The sequence below is a fragment of the Dendrobates tinctorius genome, unplaced genomic scaffold (assembly GCF_039654945.1).
Source record: "Dendrobates tinctorius isolate UK_male_01 unplaced genomic scaffold, ASM3965494v1 ptg000028l, whole genome shotgun sequence".
NCBI classification, from domain to species: domain Eukaryota; kingdom Metazoa; phylum Chordata; class Amphibia; order Anura; family Dendrobatidae; genus Dendrobates; species Dendrobates tinctorius.
In genome coordinates, this window is record NW_027361696.1 from 65,968,133 (window position 1) to 65,989,649 (window position 21,517).

The following is a 21,517-nucleotide window of genomic DNA, read 5'->3' on the forward strand; positions in this document are numbered from 1 at the left end:
ATTTATTAGCACCTGGTGATGGCATCATGGGGGGAACAATAGGGACAAAGGGAGCTTCCTTCATCTGGTCAATCAATTAGATGCTACAGTCACTATTGTCCAAAGCATCTAAAGAGGTATATGGCCAGAATCGGATTTATGGCCGATCCAGGCTGTTGTGGAGAGTATTAGATGTCATTTACAGCTGAAACTCACTACATATGGAGCAGGCTCAGCGCTTGAGCCTGCTCTATATGCTACCAGCAATAAATGAATGTGACCAAAGTTCCAGTTGATCCCACTCTTGCTGACGCTGCCTTGGAATGATTATTTGCATGGGAAGACGGACAATTTTACGACCCCAGTTTTACCAAGTCAATCTTGAGTTTTAGTTTAATGGGGATCCGTCTGACATTTTGATGTATAGAATAAGCACGGCAAGTCTGATTGCAAGACGGCTACGAATAAAACATCTGAAGCAAATGTTGAGTCATCCCCACAACATGATGTATGAATAGCTAGAACATTTCTCACCTATTCAAGTAAAATGAAAAGACGTTCTTCTCAAACAATTTCTGGCGCATCATGTTGTCAAACAGAGGCTGGACGCCATCCACAGAGATGTGAGGGTAGCCCATACCGAGGATGCCATCAAATTGGGCAGCAACAAAAACAAATCCAGGCTGCTTTACTGCCTCGGCAAACGTCTGATTCACAACTTGCAGCTCGCCGATCTGTAGAAAGGATTAACATGGTGACATGGAAACATGATCTAACATATGCACGCAACCTCTAGAAGAATTACAATAACTACTCGCTGTTTTTTAATTTTTTCAAGGGGCAATGATATAAAATATGTGCACCACAATGATAAAATACTGAATATGAGAATATTTGAGAAAGTACTTTGATTGGGCACAGATGTATAATATACATATCGTAGAGGAGAGGTGTAGAAGGCTTGGACCACCACTTGACCCATGAAAAGGGGTATTCCCATCTTTATAGATGGATGGCACTTTTGGAGATCATAGCCCAAGAAATGCATTAGGATATGAGGAACGGAGCTTGAAATGTGTTGACCCATTAGAAGTCACTGTAGTTTGGTCACCACAAGCCAGGTCAGATATACTCCCCTCAATAGTGTGCATCAGAAACACCAACCTTGGCTAGAAAACAACATTTCAAACTTTGTTTTAGCAAAAAGCCCCTAAACCATATCATGTTGCATAATGATTAAAATTAATAATGCATGCCCGGCAGCCGACCATTGCAATTTTCAGCACCTCAGCCTCTGGAAAAGAAAATATCCATCTTTATAATTATGGAAATCTTATGTTCATCACGGAAGCGATTGCTCCAGAGCTTCTCATCGGTGGTCACAACTATGCAAAAATTAGGCTGATATTTCTGTGGCTCATCTCCTCCAATGCAAAATAACTGAAGTCCTCTGGCAGCATATGACTCTAAAAATGCCCCACATCAGTTCGAGAACAGGTTGTATGAGCAAAAACGCTTAAAAATATATATTTTTTCATCTTTTACCTTTACCATTAACCCTAGAGCCCTTTAAAAACAGTCTAAAATTGTGTCCTTCACAGATGGGTTTATTTTAAAGAAATTTTCTATTAATTTTGAAGACCTTACACGAGCTGTAATTCACTTGACATAAAACCTAAAGTTATCTGTGTTACTCTTAGGGCTCGTGCACACCACGCCATATTAGCACTTGTAACAATGATATTCTCTGGGGCTGTCCACATGTCCAAATCTTTTCATCGGCCCAAGTGGTCCTAGGAAAAAAACTGGAGATATATACAATTATGAACCAAGTGTCGGATCAAAATCAACGAAGCAAGTCTAATGGTTTGTGAAAAACGTGATAGAATAGAGTGGAGAAACTTTTTTTATTTTTCCATTTACCTCTGAGAAAAACTGATTCCGCTCTGAAAAAACTCTGATCAGACTCTAATCAGAATAATAGGACCGTTTTTCTTGGATGGAGAGAAAATAGTCATGTGCACCTGACCTTAGAGTGGAATTATTTTTATGCCACTCCAATGTACAAAATATACTACATAGTGTGGGTTGCCAGCGCCCAGGGCAAAACAAGAATTACACCCCATAAGTGCCCCCTTTAAGTAAATAATGCCTCCTGAGTTCCCACTTTAGAAAGTATTAATGCCACCAGAGTGCCCCCTCCAATTATAATAATGTCATCTTTTTGCCACCTATCGAAAGTTAACGTAGTGTGCGCTACAACATCTTTAGACATCAAAGCACCCACTGAGATTTTGTAGCAGAGGACGCTTGAGGAAACGGATGACTGTGTTTTTATTGAATCATCTTCTTTAGTGACTACTCTGATTCTTTTTTTAAAACATACAAATATATTCAGTGTTCCAGAAAATCATTTTTTTTCCTCCGAAAAATATTGTAATTACACGTTTTGTTATACACCTTTATTTCCTTTGTGTGTATTGGGTCAACACAAAAAAATGAGAGAAAAAAAAGGGCAAATTGGACATCATTTCATACAAAACCCCAAATATGGGCCAGACAAAATTGTTGGCACCTTTCCAAAATTGTGGGAAACAAACCTTGTGTCAAGGATGTGATGCTCATTCAAACTCACCTGTGGCAAGTAATAGGTGTGGAAAATATGAAAATCACACCTGAAACCAGATAAAAAGGGGATAAGTTGACTCAATCTTTTATTGCGTGTCTGTGTGTGCCGCACTAAGCATGTACAGAAAGAGTAGTAGAGAACTGTCTGAAGACTTGAGAACCAGAATTATTGAACAATATCACCAATCTCAAGGGTACAAGTCCATCTCCAGAGATCTTGATGTTCGTTTGTCCATGGCGTGCAACATAATCAAGAAGTTTACAACCCATGGTACTGTTGCTAATCTCCCTGGATGCGGACAGCAGAGGAAAAATTGATGAAAGATTGCAACGCAGGATAGTCTGGAAGATGTATAAGCAGCCCCAATCAAATTACAAAGAAATTCAAGCTGTCCTGCAGGCTCAGGGTGCATCAGTATCAGTGAGAAGTATCCATCCACATGTGAATGAAATGAAACACTATGGCAGGGGAACCAGGAGGACCCTACTGTTGACACAGAGACATAAAGAAAGCTAGACTGCTGTTTGCTAAAATGTACTTGCATGCCAAAGTCCTTCTGGGAAAGTGTTTTGTAGACAGAGGAGACCAAGAAAGGGCTTTTTGGTAAAGCACATCATTTTGCTGATTAACAAAAGCAGAAAGAGGCCTACAAAGAAAAGAACACAGCACCTACAGTCAAATATAGTGGAGGGTCAAAGATGTTTTGGGGCTGTCGTGTAGCCTCAAGCACTGGATGCCTTGACTGTGTGCAATGCATCTTGAAATATGAAGTCTACCAAAGGATCTCGTGACGCATTGTTGTGCCCAGTGTCAGGAAGCTGGGTTTACGTCCTAGGTCATGGGTCTTCCAGCAAGATAATGACCCCAAGAATACTTCAAGAAGCACCCAGAAACAGATGGAATTAAAATGCTGGAGAGTTCTGAAGGCGCCTTCAAATATGAGAAACCTGGAGCAGTTTGCAAAAGAAGAGGGGTCCAAACCAAAAATTCAGTTGAGAGGTTTAAGAAGCTTGTTGATGGTTATTGGAAGCGACTGATTGCAGATATTCATTCCAATGGGTGTGAAACCAAATTTTAAGATGAGGGAGCCAACAATTTTATCCGGCCCATTTTTAGATTTTTGTGTGAGAATATGTCCAATTTGCCTTTTCTTCCTCTTTTTTTGTGTTGTTCCAATACACACAAGGAGATAAATGTTTATAACAAAACGTGTATTTGCAAAAATTTTCAGGAAAAACGACTTCATTTTCTCGAACAACTTGAAAGGTCCCAACACTTTCGGCCATGATTGAAAATGAGCAAGTAGATTCCAAACAGAAGCTGCTTGAAAAATGGCCAGGTCACTTCTTTTATCCACTTTACTGTTTTAGAAACCTGACGAGCTTAAAAAAAGCTAAAAAAAACATGGAACATGTGCACAGCAAGTTTCTGTTAGGCGTCAGATTCCTGCGTTGGCTCTGCAGGAATCCAGACCCTCACATTCTGCAGTCTCCTGCTGTTTATCTACTGCAGAGGAGATTGCAGAGGAGATTGCCTTGCAGCAAATCTCTCCAGAGGAGTCCTTCTGTCCATCTTCTGAGCATGCTCATGAGACGATCTGCTATTGGGGATCGGGAGTCATGTGCTCAGGTCATGCTTCAGATCTCATTGGTCCAGCTCGGAGATCTGGAGGCTTCCGAAGGTCCTGGCTGCTATAAAAGGCGCGCATGGCTGTTCCGCCATGCGCAAGTATAGTCATACTTGCTGCTGTGTGAATGAGGATGGATGCATGATTCTGGTGAATGACTCATTTGAAACCCCTACCCTCTGATATTACGTTTGTGGTTAAGGATTGAGTTTAGTACCAGCGCCAGCGCGCCTCTGCTTCATCATCCACAGTTGCTAGCGTCCGACATTGCGCTTGCGTACTAGCATTGTCATGTAGCGGCAGTGTCCCACGCCGCGCTGCAGTAGCAGCACTCCTTGGTGTCCGCAGTTGCGACGTCGCACCCACGGTAGGTCTATAGGAACGCAGTCCCGCTGTCCTTGGCTCTGCTCCTGTCACCTGATACTGTGTGTGCAACTATTCTGAGCACTGTGACTTTAACAGGCTCAGCCCTATTGTATTTGTCTTGTGTTTGGCATCTCTGTGACTCAACAGAGATTGCTCTGCGCACCTGGGTGAAGTTTAACCTCGTGCTCACCTCCGCCATATTGCTCCTGCCACCACTTAGCAGCGGTTATATCACCTACTGCACAGTGGACCCCGAGCAGCGAACGCACTTTATTAGTTTTTTATTTAGTGCGTTCCGCCGTTCCTAACAGCTTCTTTAGCATTGCTGTGCATATTTTATTTTTTTTGTACTTTTAGAATGCTTTTTCAGTCCTCTTCTTCTCTGACCACAGCATGGTATGGCACAGTTGACATAATGCATTGTGCCTCTTGCATTGGGATGCAGACGTCTACTGCAGTCTGTAACCTTTCTGGATGACCTACAAGATCTAACTCTATTGACATGACATTGACCCCAACAGAGTTCAAGGTGAAGCCTTCTCAGAGATCTGGGGTATATGCAGTTGCCTGGATCTTCAGCGCTAGCAACGCCACTTCATAGTTGAGCAACATTTTCAAAGAAAAAAAAGGAAGAAAGTAGTAATTACCTTTTGTTTTGAAAGTCTGAACCGTTAACAATTTTGCGGCAAAGAGAACAGCCGCAAGATATGCCACTAAATGTGTGGCAAAGTATAACATTTTGCTCTGATTTTCAGGGACAACAAAAATGGTTTCTTCTAGGGGCTTCAGCTATGAACTCATTGCTCAATAGGTGATTATGTAGCTTTAAGGCTGGTTTCACATTAGCGCATTTTCAGCGCGCGCACGGCCGGGGGTAGCTCCGCCCCCGAGCCGGCTCTCTGCCCGGCGTGCCCGCCCCTTCCTTGTAGCGCCGCCTCCTAGCGGACAGCGGCGCCTGCGATCGGCGCACCCTATCTTTAGCATAGGGTGCGCCGATCGTGCGCAGGCCGTGCGCTAGTTGCGCTTTGACCTGCGCTGCGCACTTTTGACGGTGCGCCGTGCGCGCCAAAATCAAACTTTTCGGATTTTGGCGCACACGGCGCACCGTCAAAAGTGCGCAGCGCAGGTCAAAGCGCAACTAGCGCACGGCCTGCGCACGATCGGCGCACCCTATGCTAAAGATAGGGTGCGCCGATCGCAGGCGCCGCTGTCCGCTAGGAGGCGGCGCTACAAGGAAGGGGCGGGCACGCCGGACAGAGAGCCGGCTCGGGGGCGGAGCTACCCCCGGCCGTGCGCGCGCTGAAAATGCGCTAATGTGAAACCGGCCTTACTTAAACTATTGGAGCCAAGTTCTTCCGACTTCACAGTTAACTAGAAGGAATGTGGTAGCCAAGTATGCATGCTTCTTGCGATTAGCAGAAGAGTGTCCCGGACTGGTGAAAGGATTGTTTATGTTAAATATAAATTTGCCATTGTTTACCATTTATAGGATCTGCAAACAATTATTGGACAATGAAGGATGAGATCCCAATACCAAAAGAGGGGAATACTGGAAACCAATGAAGCATCAATAAATTTGCACAATAAATATGATTGTAATTAAGTGTCCTCAATAAAGTGCAGGTGTAAAATAATTGTTATAACATAACATATGTCATGATGAATTTTTACCAACATAACATGACAACATAACATGATTGGCCTAAATAGTATAGTCACAAATAATGGGCAGTAGATACCAATACTAAATAGTATAAGCATACATGTTTCACTGCAGACTGGTGCCAATATAATAGGAATAAGTATACAATTCCACAATGCACATTTATATACTGTGAACTAATGCCACTCTATATGCACCAATGTGCTGCAAACTAAATGGCCATGCCATATTGTATACAATTATAAGAGTCACATGTTAGGAAAGTAACAATAAATACCTAATATCAGTTAAGCCTTAATATCATGTAGTCAGGTGACTATCAGAAGGCATAATACTCTGTAAAATATCCCCTGATGAAGGCAGACGCTGAAACGCGCGTCGGGGTCGGACGTGTACTGGGAACCTGGCACCAACTGATATTAGGTATTTATTGTTATTTTCCTAACATGTGTCTCTTATAATTGTATACAATATGGCACGGCCATTTAGTTGCAGCACATTGGTGCATATAGAGTGGCATTAGATCCCTATGAGCTGTTTTCTTTGCAACCTTTTACAGAGTATTATGCCTTCTGATAGTCACCTGACTACATGATATTAAGGCTTAAGGCTTATATTGGCACCAGTGTGCAGTGAAACATGTATGCTTATACTATTTAGTATTGGTATCTACTGCCCATTATTTGTGACTATACTATTTAGGCCAATCATGTTATGTTGTCATGTTATGTTGGTAAAAATTCATCATGACATATGTTATGTTATAACAATTTTTTTACACCTGCACTTTATTGAGGACACTTAATTACAATCATATTTATTGTGCAAATTTATTGATGCTTCATTGGTTTCCAGTATTCCCCTCTTTTGGTATTGGGATCTCATCCTTCTTTGTACATATATATATATTTTTTGTATATGTTTTAACAAATAAAAATCTTGGATACTTGTTCGGTTTTTCGTAGTTTGATTTTAGTCAATTTTCCGAATTGTCCTTTTACTTGTCCATTTGTGTGCAAAAATTGGTTTATTATAACTAATTTATTGAGTTAGGATAAGCACTATTGTCTTGGAATCTATATTAAACAATTATTGGAGAAGGAATCCTTGGTTATTTTTTTGCGGAGGAGCCTCCACCAACCTTGATCCATCTCTGACAGTCCCATTCGAGTGCCAACGAGAACATCTGACCTTCAAACACTTTGATACGATGTGAACTTACCGTGACCGTATCCTGGCTTAAGAATCCAGTGAGACTTCCAGTTCCATACTGTATTGAAAATGTTGTATCATTCTTTTCGTAAGTTTTGGAGGCCCCAGAATTATATTTTTTGTGGAACCCTGTAAAATAGCAAAGCAGTAAAAGTTATTACACCATATATTAGAAATACAGTATATTGTATTCAATTGAGCCAAAAGTAGATATTGCGAGTGGACTTTGTACAGCAGCACAGAGTATTTATGGTTTGTATTTTGTACTTGCACAGGCAGTGAATGTTCCCGTATGGTTCCTCCATGACTGTATGGACTTGCAGCTACACAGAGGTATCCATAAGGGCTCACAGAAAAGTATAAGTGCAGTATCACATACCCATGCTATGCAACCTCAAAATATGACTATGCATATGAAGTATTAGCATAAGTCTGTGTTGTGCCATGAACACACTACCTGCATCAGAAAGTCCACGCGCTATTTTCAGTATTTGAATGGTCACTTTTTTTCAGAAAACTTTATATTATTTAATAGATAATGTGATAACTATACAATGTGCAAATCACTGTGTATATAAAAATAGTATTTTAACCCCAAAAATATCACTACAAGATGTTTCTTTTCTGTCTATGTCTCTCTACAATAAGTGTTGATTGACTTTGTCTCTTTAATGGAAATGAGGGTAAGTATTTGTTTCTCTACAGGAAGTGGGGATGGACTTTGTCTCTCTATAGGAAGTGAGGGTAGGTCTTTGTCGCTCTACAGGAAGTGAGGGTGAGTCTTTGTCTTTCTACAGGAATTGAGGGTGGGTCTTTCTTTTGTCTTACTACAGTAAGTGGGAGTCAGACTTTGTCTCACTGCAGGAAGTGTGGCTCTAGCTTTGTTTTTTTTTACATGAAGTGGGGGCGGTCTTTGTTTCCCTAGAGGAAGTGGGGACCGGTCTGTGTTTCTCTCCTGGAAGTGGGGACCAGTCTTTGTCTCTCTAGAGGAAGTAGGGGCTGATGTTTCTCTCTCTACAGGAAGTGGAGGATAGTGTTGGTCTCTCTACAGGAAATTGAGGCCAGTCTTTGTCTGTCTACAGGAAGTGGGATTTGGGTCTTTATGTCTCTGCTCATAATCTTCTGTCTGTCAAACTGCAAACAGGCATAACAAACAAATGGGCTTTATGTTAAGGACAGCCAAGGTTTAATAAAAAACAGGTGCAATGCATTCTGGGAAGAAAAGAAATAGTAAGTCCCAGTACCTATCATGTTGGCAAAATGCTGACGAAGACAAACATCCCACTCAATAACATTGGATGGGAAATATCAAAACAGGAGAATGAGCAAAATTCCTGGACAAATAAGTCATGTGCACCAAAAGCAATTTTAATTTGTGGGTGATGATTTAAGAAAGACCGTGCTACAGGAATTGTCTAACAGGATGGGTATGAGTTGAGTAAACTTTTTACTTTCCTAGAATCATAGAATGTTGTTAGATTAAGACGGGACCTCTGTTGTGAGTTCATTCTATGGTTGACCAGTTGTGAGTTCTCCTTCCAGACTCCCTCTGGTGGTTACAGGAGGTAGAGAGGCTGATTTAATCGGTGATCTGTCAACAGAGAATGAGGATGACGATTGGATCCCAGGAGTCTCAGATTGGATTTAAGACAGCCGACGCCCTATTCAGTTGCTGGTGATTCCTTCTGGCTTGTCAGCTCTTGGTTTTCAGCTCTGTTCCAGTCATCTAAAGCTAAGTTTTTCTGCTAATGTTCACACTTGATTTTGTTGGTCTATTCAGTTTTTTGGTGTGGTCAGCCAGCCCCGGCTGGGGGCTGTGCTGAATTTCCACTCTTATTTATCAGTATTTTGCCAATTGGCTTTTTGTCCCTTACTAGTTCGGTCTCTTTTTGCTCTGTCTCAGAATATTTCAGAGTGCTGATATAGTGGGAGAAGTCTAGTGACTTCAGGGTTAATTTTGCTATCAAAAGTGTTGGACATGATTTTTGCAGGGTTTTTTTGCAGGTTGCAGACTGTGTCTTTCCTTTCCTGTCTAGTTAGTTTGGGCCCCATCATTTGCTCAGCCTATTTTCCTGACTGTGTTTGTGCCTTCATCTTGTTTCACTGTCAATACATGTGTGGGGCTATCTATTCCTTTGGGGTCTGCTCTTGGGCAGTTAGTTTTCCCTTTTCTTGCTTTAGGCTTATTTAGCCCACCGGCTGTGACGAGGCGTCTAGGAACATCGTAGGCACGCTCCACGGCTACTGCTAGTTGTGTGGTAAGATCAGGGATCTGCAATCTGTATAGTTACCAACCTCTCTGGTTTTCTGTGACTTAATAACACCAGAAGCACAAAAAGAATAACCCCTAAAATTTAGCTTTTAATTCAATGACTAAAAACATTAATGTTTTTAGTCATTGAATTAAAAGCTAAATTTTAGGGGTTATTCTTTTTGTGCTTCTGGTGTTATTATTGAATATATAATCCCACTGATTAATTTTGAGGTCTGTCTTTTCTGTGACTTAGCTTGTTTTGCTTTTTCCTCCTCGGTGACCCATTCTTAACAGACCTCCAGGGTCATCGTGTCCAACCCCCTGCTCAATGCGGGACTCACTAAACCATCTCATACAGATATCTGTGCAGTGCCTGATTGAAGACTTCCATTGAAGGAGAACTCACCACCTCTCGCAGTAGCCTGTTCCACTCATTGATCACCCTCACTGTCAAAAATGTTGTCTAATATCTAATCTATATCTTCTTTTCAGTTTCATTCCATGGCTTCTCATGTTTCCATGTGCAAATGAGAATAAGGATGATCCCTCTATCCCTCTACACTGTGACATCCCTTCAGATATTTGTAGACAGTTATTAAGTCTCCTCTTCGCCATATTTTTTTGCAAGTTAAACATTCCCAGATCTTTTAACCGTTCCTCGTAGGACATAATTTGCAGTGCGCTCACCATCCTGTTAGCTCATCTTTCAATGTCTTTTTAAAAATGTGATGCCCAGAACTGGACACAGTATTCCAGATGAGGAGAATTAGAGGAGAATAATTACTTCATGTGATCTAGACTCTATGCTTCTAATACATCCTAGAACTGTGTTTGCCTTTTTTTGCTGCTGCATCCATCACACTGTTGACTCATCTGCAGTTTGTGATCTAATAGTATACCCAAGTCTTTTTCACACGTGCTGTTGCTTAGTTCTATTCCTCCCATTCTGTAGATGTAATTTTGTTTTTCCTGCCCACATGTAGAATCTTGCATTTCTCCCTGTTAAATACCATTCTATTAGTCGCTGCCCATTGTTCAAGCTTATCTAGATCCTTATGAATCCTATCCCTGTCTTCTCTAGTGTTAACTATACCTCCTAGCTTTGCATCGTCTCCAAATTTGATTAGTTTAGTTTCAGTTCCCTTATCTAGATCATTTATGAAAATGTTGAAGAACACTTTGGCCAGGACAGAGCGTTGTGGTACCCCACTTGAAACACTCTTCCAATTGATTTTGCAACCACTTATTACTACGCTTTGAGTACTATCACTGAGCCACTTATGAATTTACTTAACTGTAGACTTGTCAATCCTTTACTTGTTCATTTTTTCAATAAGGATAGTATGAGATACTTTATCAAATGCTTTGCTAAAGTTGAGATATACTATATCTACGGCATTTCCCTGATCCACTCAGTCAGTGATTCCATCATTGAAGGAAATTATTTTAGTCTGGAATTATTTGTTTGCTACAAACCCATGCTTGCGCTAGTTAATTACTCTATTCTTAGCCAAGTATTTACATACATTTTGTTTAATAATTTGTTCAAAGATCTTTCCTGGTATAGATGGCCTTTAATTTCCTGACTTCATCTTCTTTCCTTTTTTGACGACAGGGGTAATATTTGTTCTTCTCCAATTGTGGTACTTCTCCAGTTCTCTTAGTAGCCTATGAGGATTACATACGTACATGTGCAGATTCTCTCTACCCATAAATTTAATTCAATTCAAAAGATAGGGTCAGAGTCTATTCATTGCTTTCAATGTACATGTGTTGTTTCCTAAAACTACCTTAAGTTAGAGTCTAAAAATGCCCCAGCGGCAGGTGTGAGAATTGTAAGATTTCAAACTTTTATTTTTAAAACAGATTGAGATATATATAAATGAAAAATAGCCAACATAATTTTTAAAATACATTTAACACACAAAAAAAATCTGACTTAAACAATAGGTCAATTTCTGATGACACTTTGTTTTCAAGCATGAGGCCCACCTGAAATAACTCTTCCCTCTTTAGTAGCCCTGACCTATGATCTCTCTCTAAAATGAGAACTTGCTTAACATACTGTAATGATACTTGTAATGATACTGTAATATCTGATCTAAGGTTCCCTGATTATTACACTACAGAGGAGACTTTGCCTCCTAGCAGCTGCGGCCCCTCCTCCTTCCCCCCGCAGCTCACACACACACACATTCCAGCTCTGTGCCTGTATCTGTAACAGGACACCAGACTCTTCCTGTGCCAACCTTCCCCTCCCCAACTTAAGAATGTCCTTTGTCTTCACCATGCGGCGAATTCAAGTGTGGGAAAATATTAAAAAAGGTCGTACAGCAGACCGAATCCGCGGCACAAATATGAAAATGGCATATTGGTAACGTGCCCCGATTGGGCTCCACTACTGTGGTTCTTTCTAATTCCTGGTACCAACAGAACCTGAGAATTGGAGTTCTCCTATCCAGAGTGGAATAAACAGCTGGTGTTTGGTGTCATTACGAAGCTAATTTCAATATAAGATGAATGATGGTCCTGCCGATACTCTGCTAGGTTCTCAAGCCCAGATATGGTGGTAATAAGCTTTCCGGACCCACATCTGTACTTTGAACAGGAGGCGGACCATCACCAGCCAGTCCCTTTAGTGATGTCACCGACCCTAGGTTATAAGGTATTCCTTCCCTAAAATTCAGCCATTCCTGCCAGAGATCTCATGCCAAGAGGTTCTCAGAGTGGAGACATGTGCCTGGCTGTCCCTCCTCCCCACATGGTTAGCCTAAGACCATCTAAGCACATGTAAGTGTTAATTTCTGTTTTTAAACCTGTTTGTTTTTTATTTGCATTGTACATATCTAATGTATCAACTTTGTAAGATCTTTTATCTCTGTAAACACTGCCCGCCTTTTGGGGAATAAATTATAACTTTATAAGGCTAGTTTCACACTAGCGTTTATGAGCGCAGCGACGGCCTGCGCACGGCCGCCGCTAAGCCCCGCCCCCTGCCGCGCCTCAGCCGGTAGCTCCGCCTACCGGCGCATGACGCTGCATGCACCCTGCGTCCCCTATCTTTATCACTGGGGGCACAGGCCGTGCGCAGTATGCGTTTGGCGGCGCATGCGCCTTTTTGACGGTGCGCCAGCGCAACCAAACTGCAGCAGGTTGCGTTTGGCGCAGGTCGGCGCACCGTCAAAAGGACGCATGCGCCGCCAAATGCATACTGCACACGGCCTGCGCCCCCAGTGATAAAGATAGGGGACGCAGGGCGCATGCAGCGTCATGCGCCGGTAGGCGGAGCTACCGGCGGAGGCGCAGCAGGGGGCAGGGCTTAGCGGCAGCCGTGCGCAGGCCGTCGCTGCGCTCATAAACGCTAGTGTGAAACTAGCCTTAGTCTGTCTTAATGCTCTAAGATGAATTTACGTGCCTTTCAGATAATTATGCTACTGAATTGGTTTGGCTTCGAACCCCTCTATTAAGTTTATAAACTAATAAGAGAAATCTGGAGCTGGTGGCGGCGAAGTGTGGTCTGGGTCCCAGGTACTGCTGACAGTGACGGAAAGGGATTTTATAAGCTAATTGGGTGGCTGCGGCCAGAGCATTTTATAATTCCCTCACTGCAGCATGCTGGGTGGCCAGACCTCATTGAAGCAGCCGGACGGCGACCAATTATCCCAGGTGTAGTTCCCTGACTGACCTGAGGGTAAGGGGGGCACCAGAGAGCTGCGAGTTCCAAAGTGGAACTGAAAAGTTTCGTGAAGTACTGTTGGCAGTGGTGGGACACCCAAAAAAAAACCCCTGCGATAAATTGTTAGGGCAAGACTAGCTTGCTGTTTTTTTATCACATGGTGGGATAACCCAGCGGTGGGATAACTAAGTTAAGCCACCTCTGCCTGTGATAGCCATATGCTGGCAGTACATCATGTCCCTCCGTCTGTGACATACCAGTGTCAGCAGCGGGATCGTGACACATACAATTGTCTAACTACCTCTGACAGGGTGTCTTTGTGCCCTTCTCCCCATGCCATTTCCATTCCTGTACATTTTTCACTTTTGTGTTCTAATATTGTAAAACCACATGAAGACAACAAAAGACCACATATGAAGACCACATCCCTTTTCTTTCTTACGAGTGTAAGACCAACCAAGAATGGGACCATCGGAAACTCATGGATTGCCCTTACTCTATCCAGTGCTAGCCTATAGAGGCAATATTAATTTCTAAACGGGACCTGGACTAATGACCCCTCCCCTTCTTATTGACTACTGAAAAGCCACTTGGTATACTCTTATTTTCTCCTCCTAATATTGAGGAAGTTGAGTCTACAGTTTAGCCTTCAATGGTCATAAGTAAAAAGTCCTTAGCTCTGTGTTCCTCCTAATACATTTCATTAGGACGGCATGAATATTTGAGGACATTGCTCTTTTCTATTTTTTTTAAGGAAGGAGAGAACGGGGAAGGTTTATAATGTCATTGTCTCCTAAAGGAAGCAATCTCTCTTCTGCCTCTTGACTGATTTCTTATTGTATAGCTTGCTAAGGAAGATTTAAAACGGAGTGCTAAACCATTTAAGTGCTTTGATAGTCTATGTTTCCTTCAAAACATTTTTTTTCTTGCAGTGACTGCACCATTGAAACAGAATTTAAATGAACCTCTGGATAAGCATCTGAAGCCATATATCTAAACAACCATAGATCAGAAGAGAGAAGAGAAGCAAAGGCCGCATCCCTGCTTGAAGCCAGTGCTCGCTCTGTGAAGTGTTCCCTGTTGCTCTGACTGATGATCTATTCCCCATATGGATCCGAGAGTAAATAATAATCTGCCGAATTCTCAGAACGGTAACTAATATGAAGGTGAAAACCACCAAAGTATTTCTGGACCAACAACGGGAATAATTGGCCCCGGGAGGCCATATTTATTTCTAAAAGTGAATTGATGGCGCTGATAAAGTTCTGCAAATAGATAATTCATTAATAAATAAAGCCCTTGGAGTGGTTTCCTATACAGAGAATTAAGATGCTTAACGTGACATGGAGGGGCAACGATCACTTTTGCTTTATTACTCACAACAGGCTAGGTCAAAGAAGGAGCAACGGATGGAAGGGACCCAGAGGTTGGAGGAACCCGTGTCAAAGATGACAGTAAACTTCTGTGGAGGCGTTCCAATGGAGATCTCTCCATAGTACTGGGCCTATGAGATAAAAGAAAAAAGTGGTCAGGACGCCGAGAGAGCGCATTTATCACAAGAGCAGGGTTGGTCGTAGTGCTGCACACCATGTGGTTCCCCGCACCACAGTGCTGCTAGCTCCGTCTTTTTTTAATCATTTACGTATTATTATTTATTGACTTTAATACATGACTTTCTAAATACTACCTTATCTTGTGCTGATCCTTTATTATACCCCAGAGCTGCATTCGCTATTCTGCTTGGAAACAATTAAAGAGTCACAAACGTTGCATAAATTAATGGTATAAGGAAATATAAGAAATTTCGTAATGTATCTGATCAGCAAAATAAGCTTCTTTCTCCACTTCCCTGCTTTTTTTCTGGACTCATCATGTACTTTTAAACAATAACTAAAAGCCGTCTTACTCAAGACAAGTCGGACTGTCAACTCGTAAGGGATCAGAATACAGCTGCCGATTTAAGTCTATAGAGAAGGAAGGGGAGAAGGCTAAAGAGGAGCGTGAGAAAGAAAGGCAGATGGACATGGTGCTGCTGTTTTCTAGTAAGTGTTGATCTCACTTCTGTTTGTGCTGGATTCACAGATACACTGCTCAGTAGTGTTGTATAACATCCTCCATGCTGAAGCTGATGCTGAACATGTGTTACATAGAAGCATGAGAGAAGAAATGCCTCATGTCTCTGTGTTCTGTATATAGGACCATCAGTGTAACTAGCTTCCACCTACCATCTCAGAGACAACTCAAGACTTAAAGCTCGCAGAGGAGAAAATTGGTGATATAATAGCCGGAAAAAGTGTTATTCCTCATGCACACACATGACAACTGAAAATTCAACTGATCTCCTGGAATTCAGGGGCACATCTAGATTTCCCGACATTGCCTGGTGTTAATACTGATTTTGCCCACTGCAAATAAGTCATCTCTGTACTATAACTCAAGATCAGCACAAAACACTTACTGAACTTATTTTATGCTTTCCTTAAAGTGTATCTGCACTTTAATGACATGAGGAAGAATGATCTAGATCAGCGTTCCCCAACTCCAGTCCTCAAGGCCCACCAACAGATCGTGTTTTCAGGATTTCCTTTGTATTGCACAGGTGAAGCAATTATCACCTGGGCAATACTAAGGAAATCCTGAAAACATGATCTGTTGGTGGGCCTTGAGAACTGGAGTTGGGGAACCCTGGTCTAGGTGATAAGATACCCACTAATCGTGAAAACGAAGGGACAAAGGTGATCAGTCAAGTGGTTTCCTCCTCTGAGGCTGAAGATGGCCTCAATAGAAAGTCCATAGAGTCCTTCCTCAGAGGAAAGCAGAGCTTAAGTGAGTGATTATTTGGCAATCAGTGGGAGTCATTGCACCCCACCAAACTGATTTTCAGTCATACTAGCATCATTGCTTAAAGGGAATCTGTCACCCCTTTTTTGAGATATCATATAATGATACCATTCAATTGTGTGTCACATAAGGATTCTCTTAGTACTTTTGCTTCCCCCTGACCCCGCACCTTTCATGCATAAATACCTTGTTTATATCGGTTCAGATGTATGTAAACTGCCACGGTCTGGTCCGATGGGCGGGGCTTATTCAACTGCTCCCCCCCTCCCTGTCTTGCTCTACACAAGAAGAAATGCGTAGAGCAAGACAGGGACAGGGAAGGGGGGGAGCTGGTGAATAAGCCCCGCCCAGCGGACCAGACAGCGGCAGTTTACATACATCTGAACCGATATAAAAAAGGTATTTATGCATGAAAGGTGCGGGGTCAGGGGGAAGCAAAAGTACTAAGAGAATCCTTATGTGACACACAATTGAATGATATCATTATATGATATCTCAAAAAAGGGGTGACAGATTCCCTTTAAAACAACTAAAAACATACAAAACCACAAGGCAGTTAGATGACCCATGCTTATGGCTAATATCCCCGGCGATCCAAAACTGACAAACATTCACCAAGTTTTTTTGTCCTTCTTACATCCAAGTAATTGGTGAGTTTTTCTGGGATTTGTGTCAAATAATTAACTGGCTTTAGGTTCACTCCTTTATTTTCCAAAAGTTGGCTGTCTAGATCCTGTGTGGTAACAAGGTCACTCAGCGTATGCCTGATGGATTGGACCTTCTTGAGGGGAATCCTGAAACACAAAGAAATTTATTTTAACATCCTGTCAATGCCCCATCTTGTATCCTGATTTTAGTCGTGTAGGACACATCCAGATGGCTGGTTCCTCTCTGCACTTATGTTTGAAGGTATAGATAAGGCCTGGTCCCAGGGGAACCTTGACAGCCCATTTGTTAGGTTTGGAGTGTAGTAGTGATGAACGAACGTGCTGGGATAAGGTGTTATCTGAGCATACTCGGGTGTCAACCATGTGTCGTCGACGTGCTCGAAAAATATGTTCAAGACCCCGAACCTGCATGCCTAGCGGCTGTTAGACAGATGCCACACATATGCGGATTGCCAAAAATTGCCAACAATATCTAGTTTTGGCTGTATTTTAAAATGGATAAAGTAATTATTTTATAGTAGGGGTTTGCATATGTAAACTATTATTTTTGAGACCGCTCTGATTCTTGCCAGAAAATTCTAAATACCTAGGGGTTCCCTGGCCTTCATCCTTTAATCCATATACAGATATCAGGACTTATGCAGGGTCCCCAGGTTACATCCATGGAACGGCTGCTGGCAGGTGGTGCAAACTGGCAGAGAATACTTGACTAAGACTTGCGACAATATTTGTTGGCAATTTCCTCAGCAGCACCTCCATCACTCTTCAACATTCAGCAGCGCAGCCCAAACTCTGGTCACAACCCCCTTCAAGGTCACCTCTTTATCAATAGCTTGCCGGGCAATTTACACACACTTGCCGGACGACCATTCTTAGTTACCATATAAAAGTTCCCCTGCACACAGAAGTCAAGTTTCTTAACCATCTTCTACCATGGCATTCCTCTTTACACTTAGGCATTAGTTTTCAAACTTTTCTGGTGTGGTTCTCTATGGTGCATGCAATCTTCACTCTTTCGTCTGCTGTGGCAACACCCTTCAAATGCAGGTTCTTTATTGCACATGCAAACAAGTGTACTTCACCTGGGACAGACCTCACACACTACAGATCAGACTGGACCTTCTTGGCCCTATCTAAGCCATAGAGTGTGGTACTTTAATGACGAGTGCTTACCCTCCTGCTATCTTGTAGCGCTGCATGAGATCTTTGACCCCTACTGGAAGAAAAGTCCCTTTTGTGCTCTCTAAGCACTACAGAGGGCTTAATGACCCACTCCAGGCTGACCACATGTTGACTCATTTAGCTGTTTCACCTTCAACCCAGTGCTATCATGCTAGGTGATGGAGAAGCAAGGTGCACAACAATGGGAAGAGGGAGGGGAAGAGCAAACATTAGGGAAGGAGGGAGTGAAGACCCCTAGGCAGAACTAGCAACACTCTCTCGCCTGACATCCCTAAATAGGTTCCGCACCTATCGCTGAGCAGGAACCTAATCCCTGCCTGACCCTAGTGACAAGCCCTGGAGATGGAGTGGATAGGGTGAGCGCTAGTCAGCCACCACTACAACTAAATACAGAGAGGGTGGACAAACGAGGGGTTACACCGGGATATCACGCCAGCAATCCTCCAAGAGTACAATAGCCGACTGCTAGTACTTCCAACCAGACAGAGGGAAATTGAGCTAAGACCAGCACGTTGCTGAAGAGGCTGAAAGTATTTAAACCATCAGCAAGGGTGTGTTAATTAGCAGTAGAAGGTGGGAGTAACTGTTCTAGAGGGAGAAGGCTATCATTCCACAACAGAGATGCAATAATCAAGAAGGTGCTTGCAGAGCTAATCACAATGACCTTCTTCCAGGATGACTGTCTGTCACATCTGACACACCCGTGACAAGTGACATTAAGGATGCAATGTACAGATCTTGAACATTTTGCAGGACAATCTGATATTATGCAACCTACTGTATATTTTTCACTTCTTTGACCTGTAACATAAAGACATCGAAAAAATTCCAGGCAGTTTTACTATCTTGTAATTTCATTATAGGCTTCCATTGCATCAGCCAGAAAGGTTTTATATTCTTACAATCACTTGACAAATATTTGCAAGAGAAGCAGATGTCTCAATGTAAGGAGTATGTCTCTTAAAATGATTGCATTATAAATAATACAGGATGCATATCTAATGTATCGGGTAAATGGAAAGTTATTGAGTGCGTCCTCACCAGACTTCCATTTGGTCTTGTTAAAAAGCGATGTGCCACACGTCTGTAGGACAATAGACAAATCAAAGACACTTATTCTCAAGTAGCTGAGCTTGAAGTCTCACCCTGGCACCCTTGAAACTTCAAGCTCTTAAAGAAAAAGTATGTTCATGGTCGTAAAAGAGGGGACCGATCCAGGTTAGTCCCATCTTTTTTTTTTCTCGGCTGGCAGGAACATGCTTGTACTTCCCCATACTGAACGATAAAAAGAGGGTTAGGAATGGCCCAGTGATCATAGAAAGGGTCTAAAATGGGGAAAACAAACACCAGTCTTTCTGTCCTGTAATCAGCACTACAGACAGGGGAACATGCTCAGGGGCCTCCATCACTTTGGGGATTTAATGATACCATAATGGGGGTTCATTTTGATCTCAGCTATGCCCATCTCTTCTATGTTTGTCACTGTGTGTGAGGAGTTCGCATACATTTTTTCACAAATGCAGCCAAATATAATGATCGCTAGTAATTATCATTAGTCTGTGATTCAAAAATAATCAGTTCTCGGATGGTTTTTTTTTTGGATGTCTTTCAAACTTTTTCTTAGTGGGTATAGCCAAAATTCCAGTCCAATATGGCGTTTCTCAGCCCTGTTCTTAGAATAGGCGGGGGGTCCGAGCGGTGAGACCCCCAGAAGTCAGTGAATTATTACATAATTAAATAAACAGTCAGACATATGCAGAGATTGGACCTCAATGCATGGTCTGGCTAGCGAGTTTCCCAACCCGAGCGTGACAGCTTTATAGATCTCGATCCAATTTATACGGACATCTGACTGTGAATTTAACTATTACATGTAACTAGTTTTTTAAAAAAATCACTGAACTCTTGCAGTTTTCACTTTCACCACTAAAGCTCATAATTGGTTGACATATTCTGTAGAGATCACTTTTCAACAATCATCTCATTTCCATCACAGGCAGGACTACAAGGATGGGTATAATAACACCTACGTATAGTTTATAAAGACCTCCTGTGTTTCAGTGTACTGCCTGTCGTCAGTTCAAAGTGTGAGATCTGGTCAGAAGTCTCTCACCCAGCCAATCAAGGTCTCACACTTTGCACTGATGAGGGGCAGTACCCCCCAAAACACAGTGTCTGCAAATTGAGATTTTGGTTTTCACTGTTATCCTAAGTCATGAGACAAAGCTTGCCAGAGAGTCAATATTGCCTTTTAGGATAGCCACAATAGGTGGCACTAGAGTTCTAGTCCTCTTCCTCTCTGAAGAGACAATTTTGTTTTAGGGTGTTTCCCCATTTTCTCTTTAACTGGCCTTGAATAACTGCCCAGTTTGTTTTTTTGTATTAAATACATCTGGGAGTACATATCTGATAAAGATACATGTGAATGAGATTGTGTGACAGGAAGTCTATGCAAACTGCCCCCAACTTATCACATTTTATCAAAAGATCTGAAAAAGATGTGAAACTATAGCTTATTCTTTTGCACAGACCTACCTTATATTATGTGTTACACAGCTCAAGAAAGTAAAGAGTTCTGTAAAAAATTTTTACATTTGCAAGTACTTTTGTAGTTTTATACAGGACTCAGGAAGATAAAGAAGGCCACATAATTATAGGGAAACCCTTGTGAAACGTGCAAGTACGAAACCAAGTTCTGCAAAACACGTGTTGGCTTGTGAACTGCAGGATCCCCAGGAATCAGCACGTTATCTCCTATAGATAGAGGATAGATTGCTGTTTGATAATGACCCTTTAAAGTTTTTTTGTAATAAGTGAACATATTGATGGCTCTTCCACACATACACTACCGTTCAAAAGTTTGGGGTCACCCAGACAATTTTGTGTTTTCCATGAAAACTCATACTTTATTAATCAAATGAGTTGCCAAATGAATTTAAAATCTAGTCCAGACATTGACAAGGTTCGAAAAAAAGATTTTTATTTGAAATAATTTTCTCCTTCAAACTTTGCTTTCTTCAAAGAATGCTCCCTTTGCAGCAATTACAGCATTGCAGACCTTTGACATCCTAGCAGTTAATTTGCTGAGGTAATCTGGAGAAATTTCACCCCATGCTTCCAGAAGCCCCTCCCACAAATTGGTTTGGCTTGATGGGCACTTTATGCCCACCATACGTCAAGCTGCTCCCACAACAGCTCAATGGGGTTGAGATCTGGTGACTACGCTGGCCACTCCATTACAGATAGAATACCAGCTGCCTGCTTCTTCCCTAAATAGTTCTTGCATAATTTGGAGGTGTGCGTTGGGTCATTGTCCTGTTGTAGGATGAAATTGGCTCTAATCAAGCGCTGTCCTGAGGGTATGGCATGGCGTTGCAAAATGAAGTGATAGCCGTCCTTATTCAAAATCCCTTTTACCTT

The 21,517-nt window shown here is 42.1% G+C and overlaps 1 protein-coding gene across 1 annotated transcript in view; it reads right to left on the reverse strand.

Moving 5' to 3' along the window:
* The window catches only part of LOC141085485 (cathepsin D-like), a 62,341-nt gene that overhangs the window by 31,194 nt on the left and 9,630 nt on the right, over positions 1-21,517 (reverse strand). Inside the window, exons 2-5 of the mRNA XM_073570884.1 lie at positions 16,885-17,041; positions 14,787-14,910; positions 7,487-7,605; positions 514-713 (exon numbers count right to left, since the gene is read on the reverse strand). Coding sequence (XP_073426985.1) covers positions 514-713; positions 7,487-7,605; positions 14,787-14,910; positions 16,885-17,041 — 600 coding nt within the window. The remainder of the gene's footprint in view (positions 1-513; positions 714-7,486; positions 7,606-14,786; positions 14,911-16,884; positions 17,042-21,517) is intronic.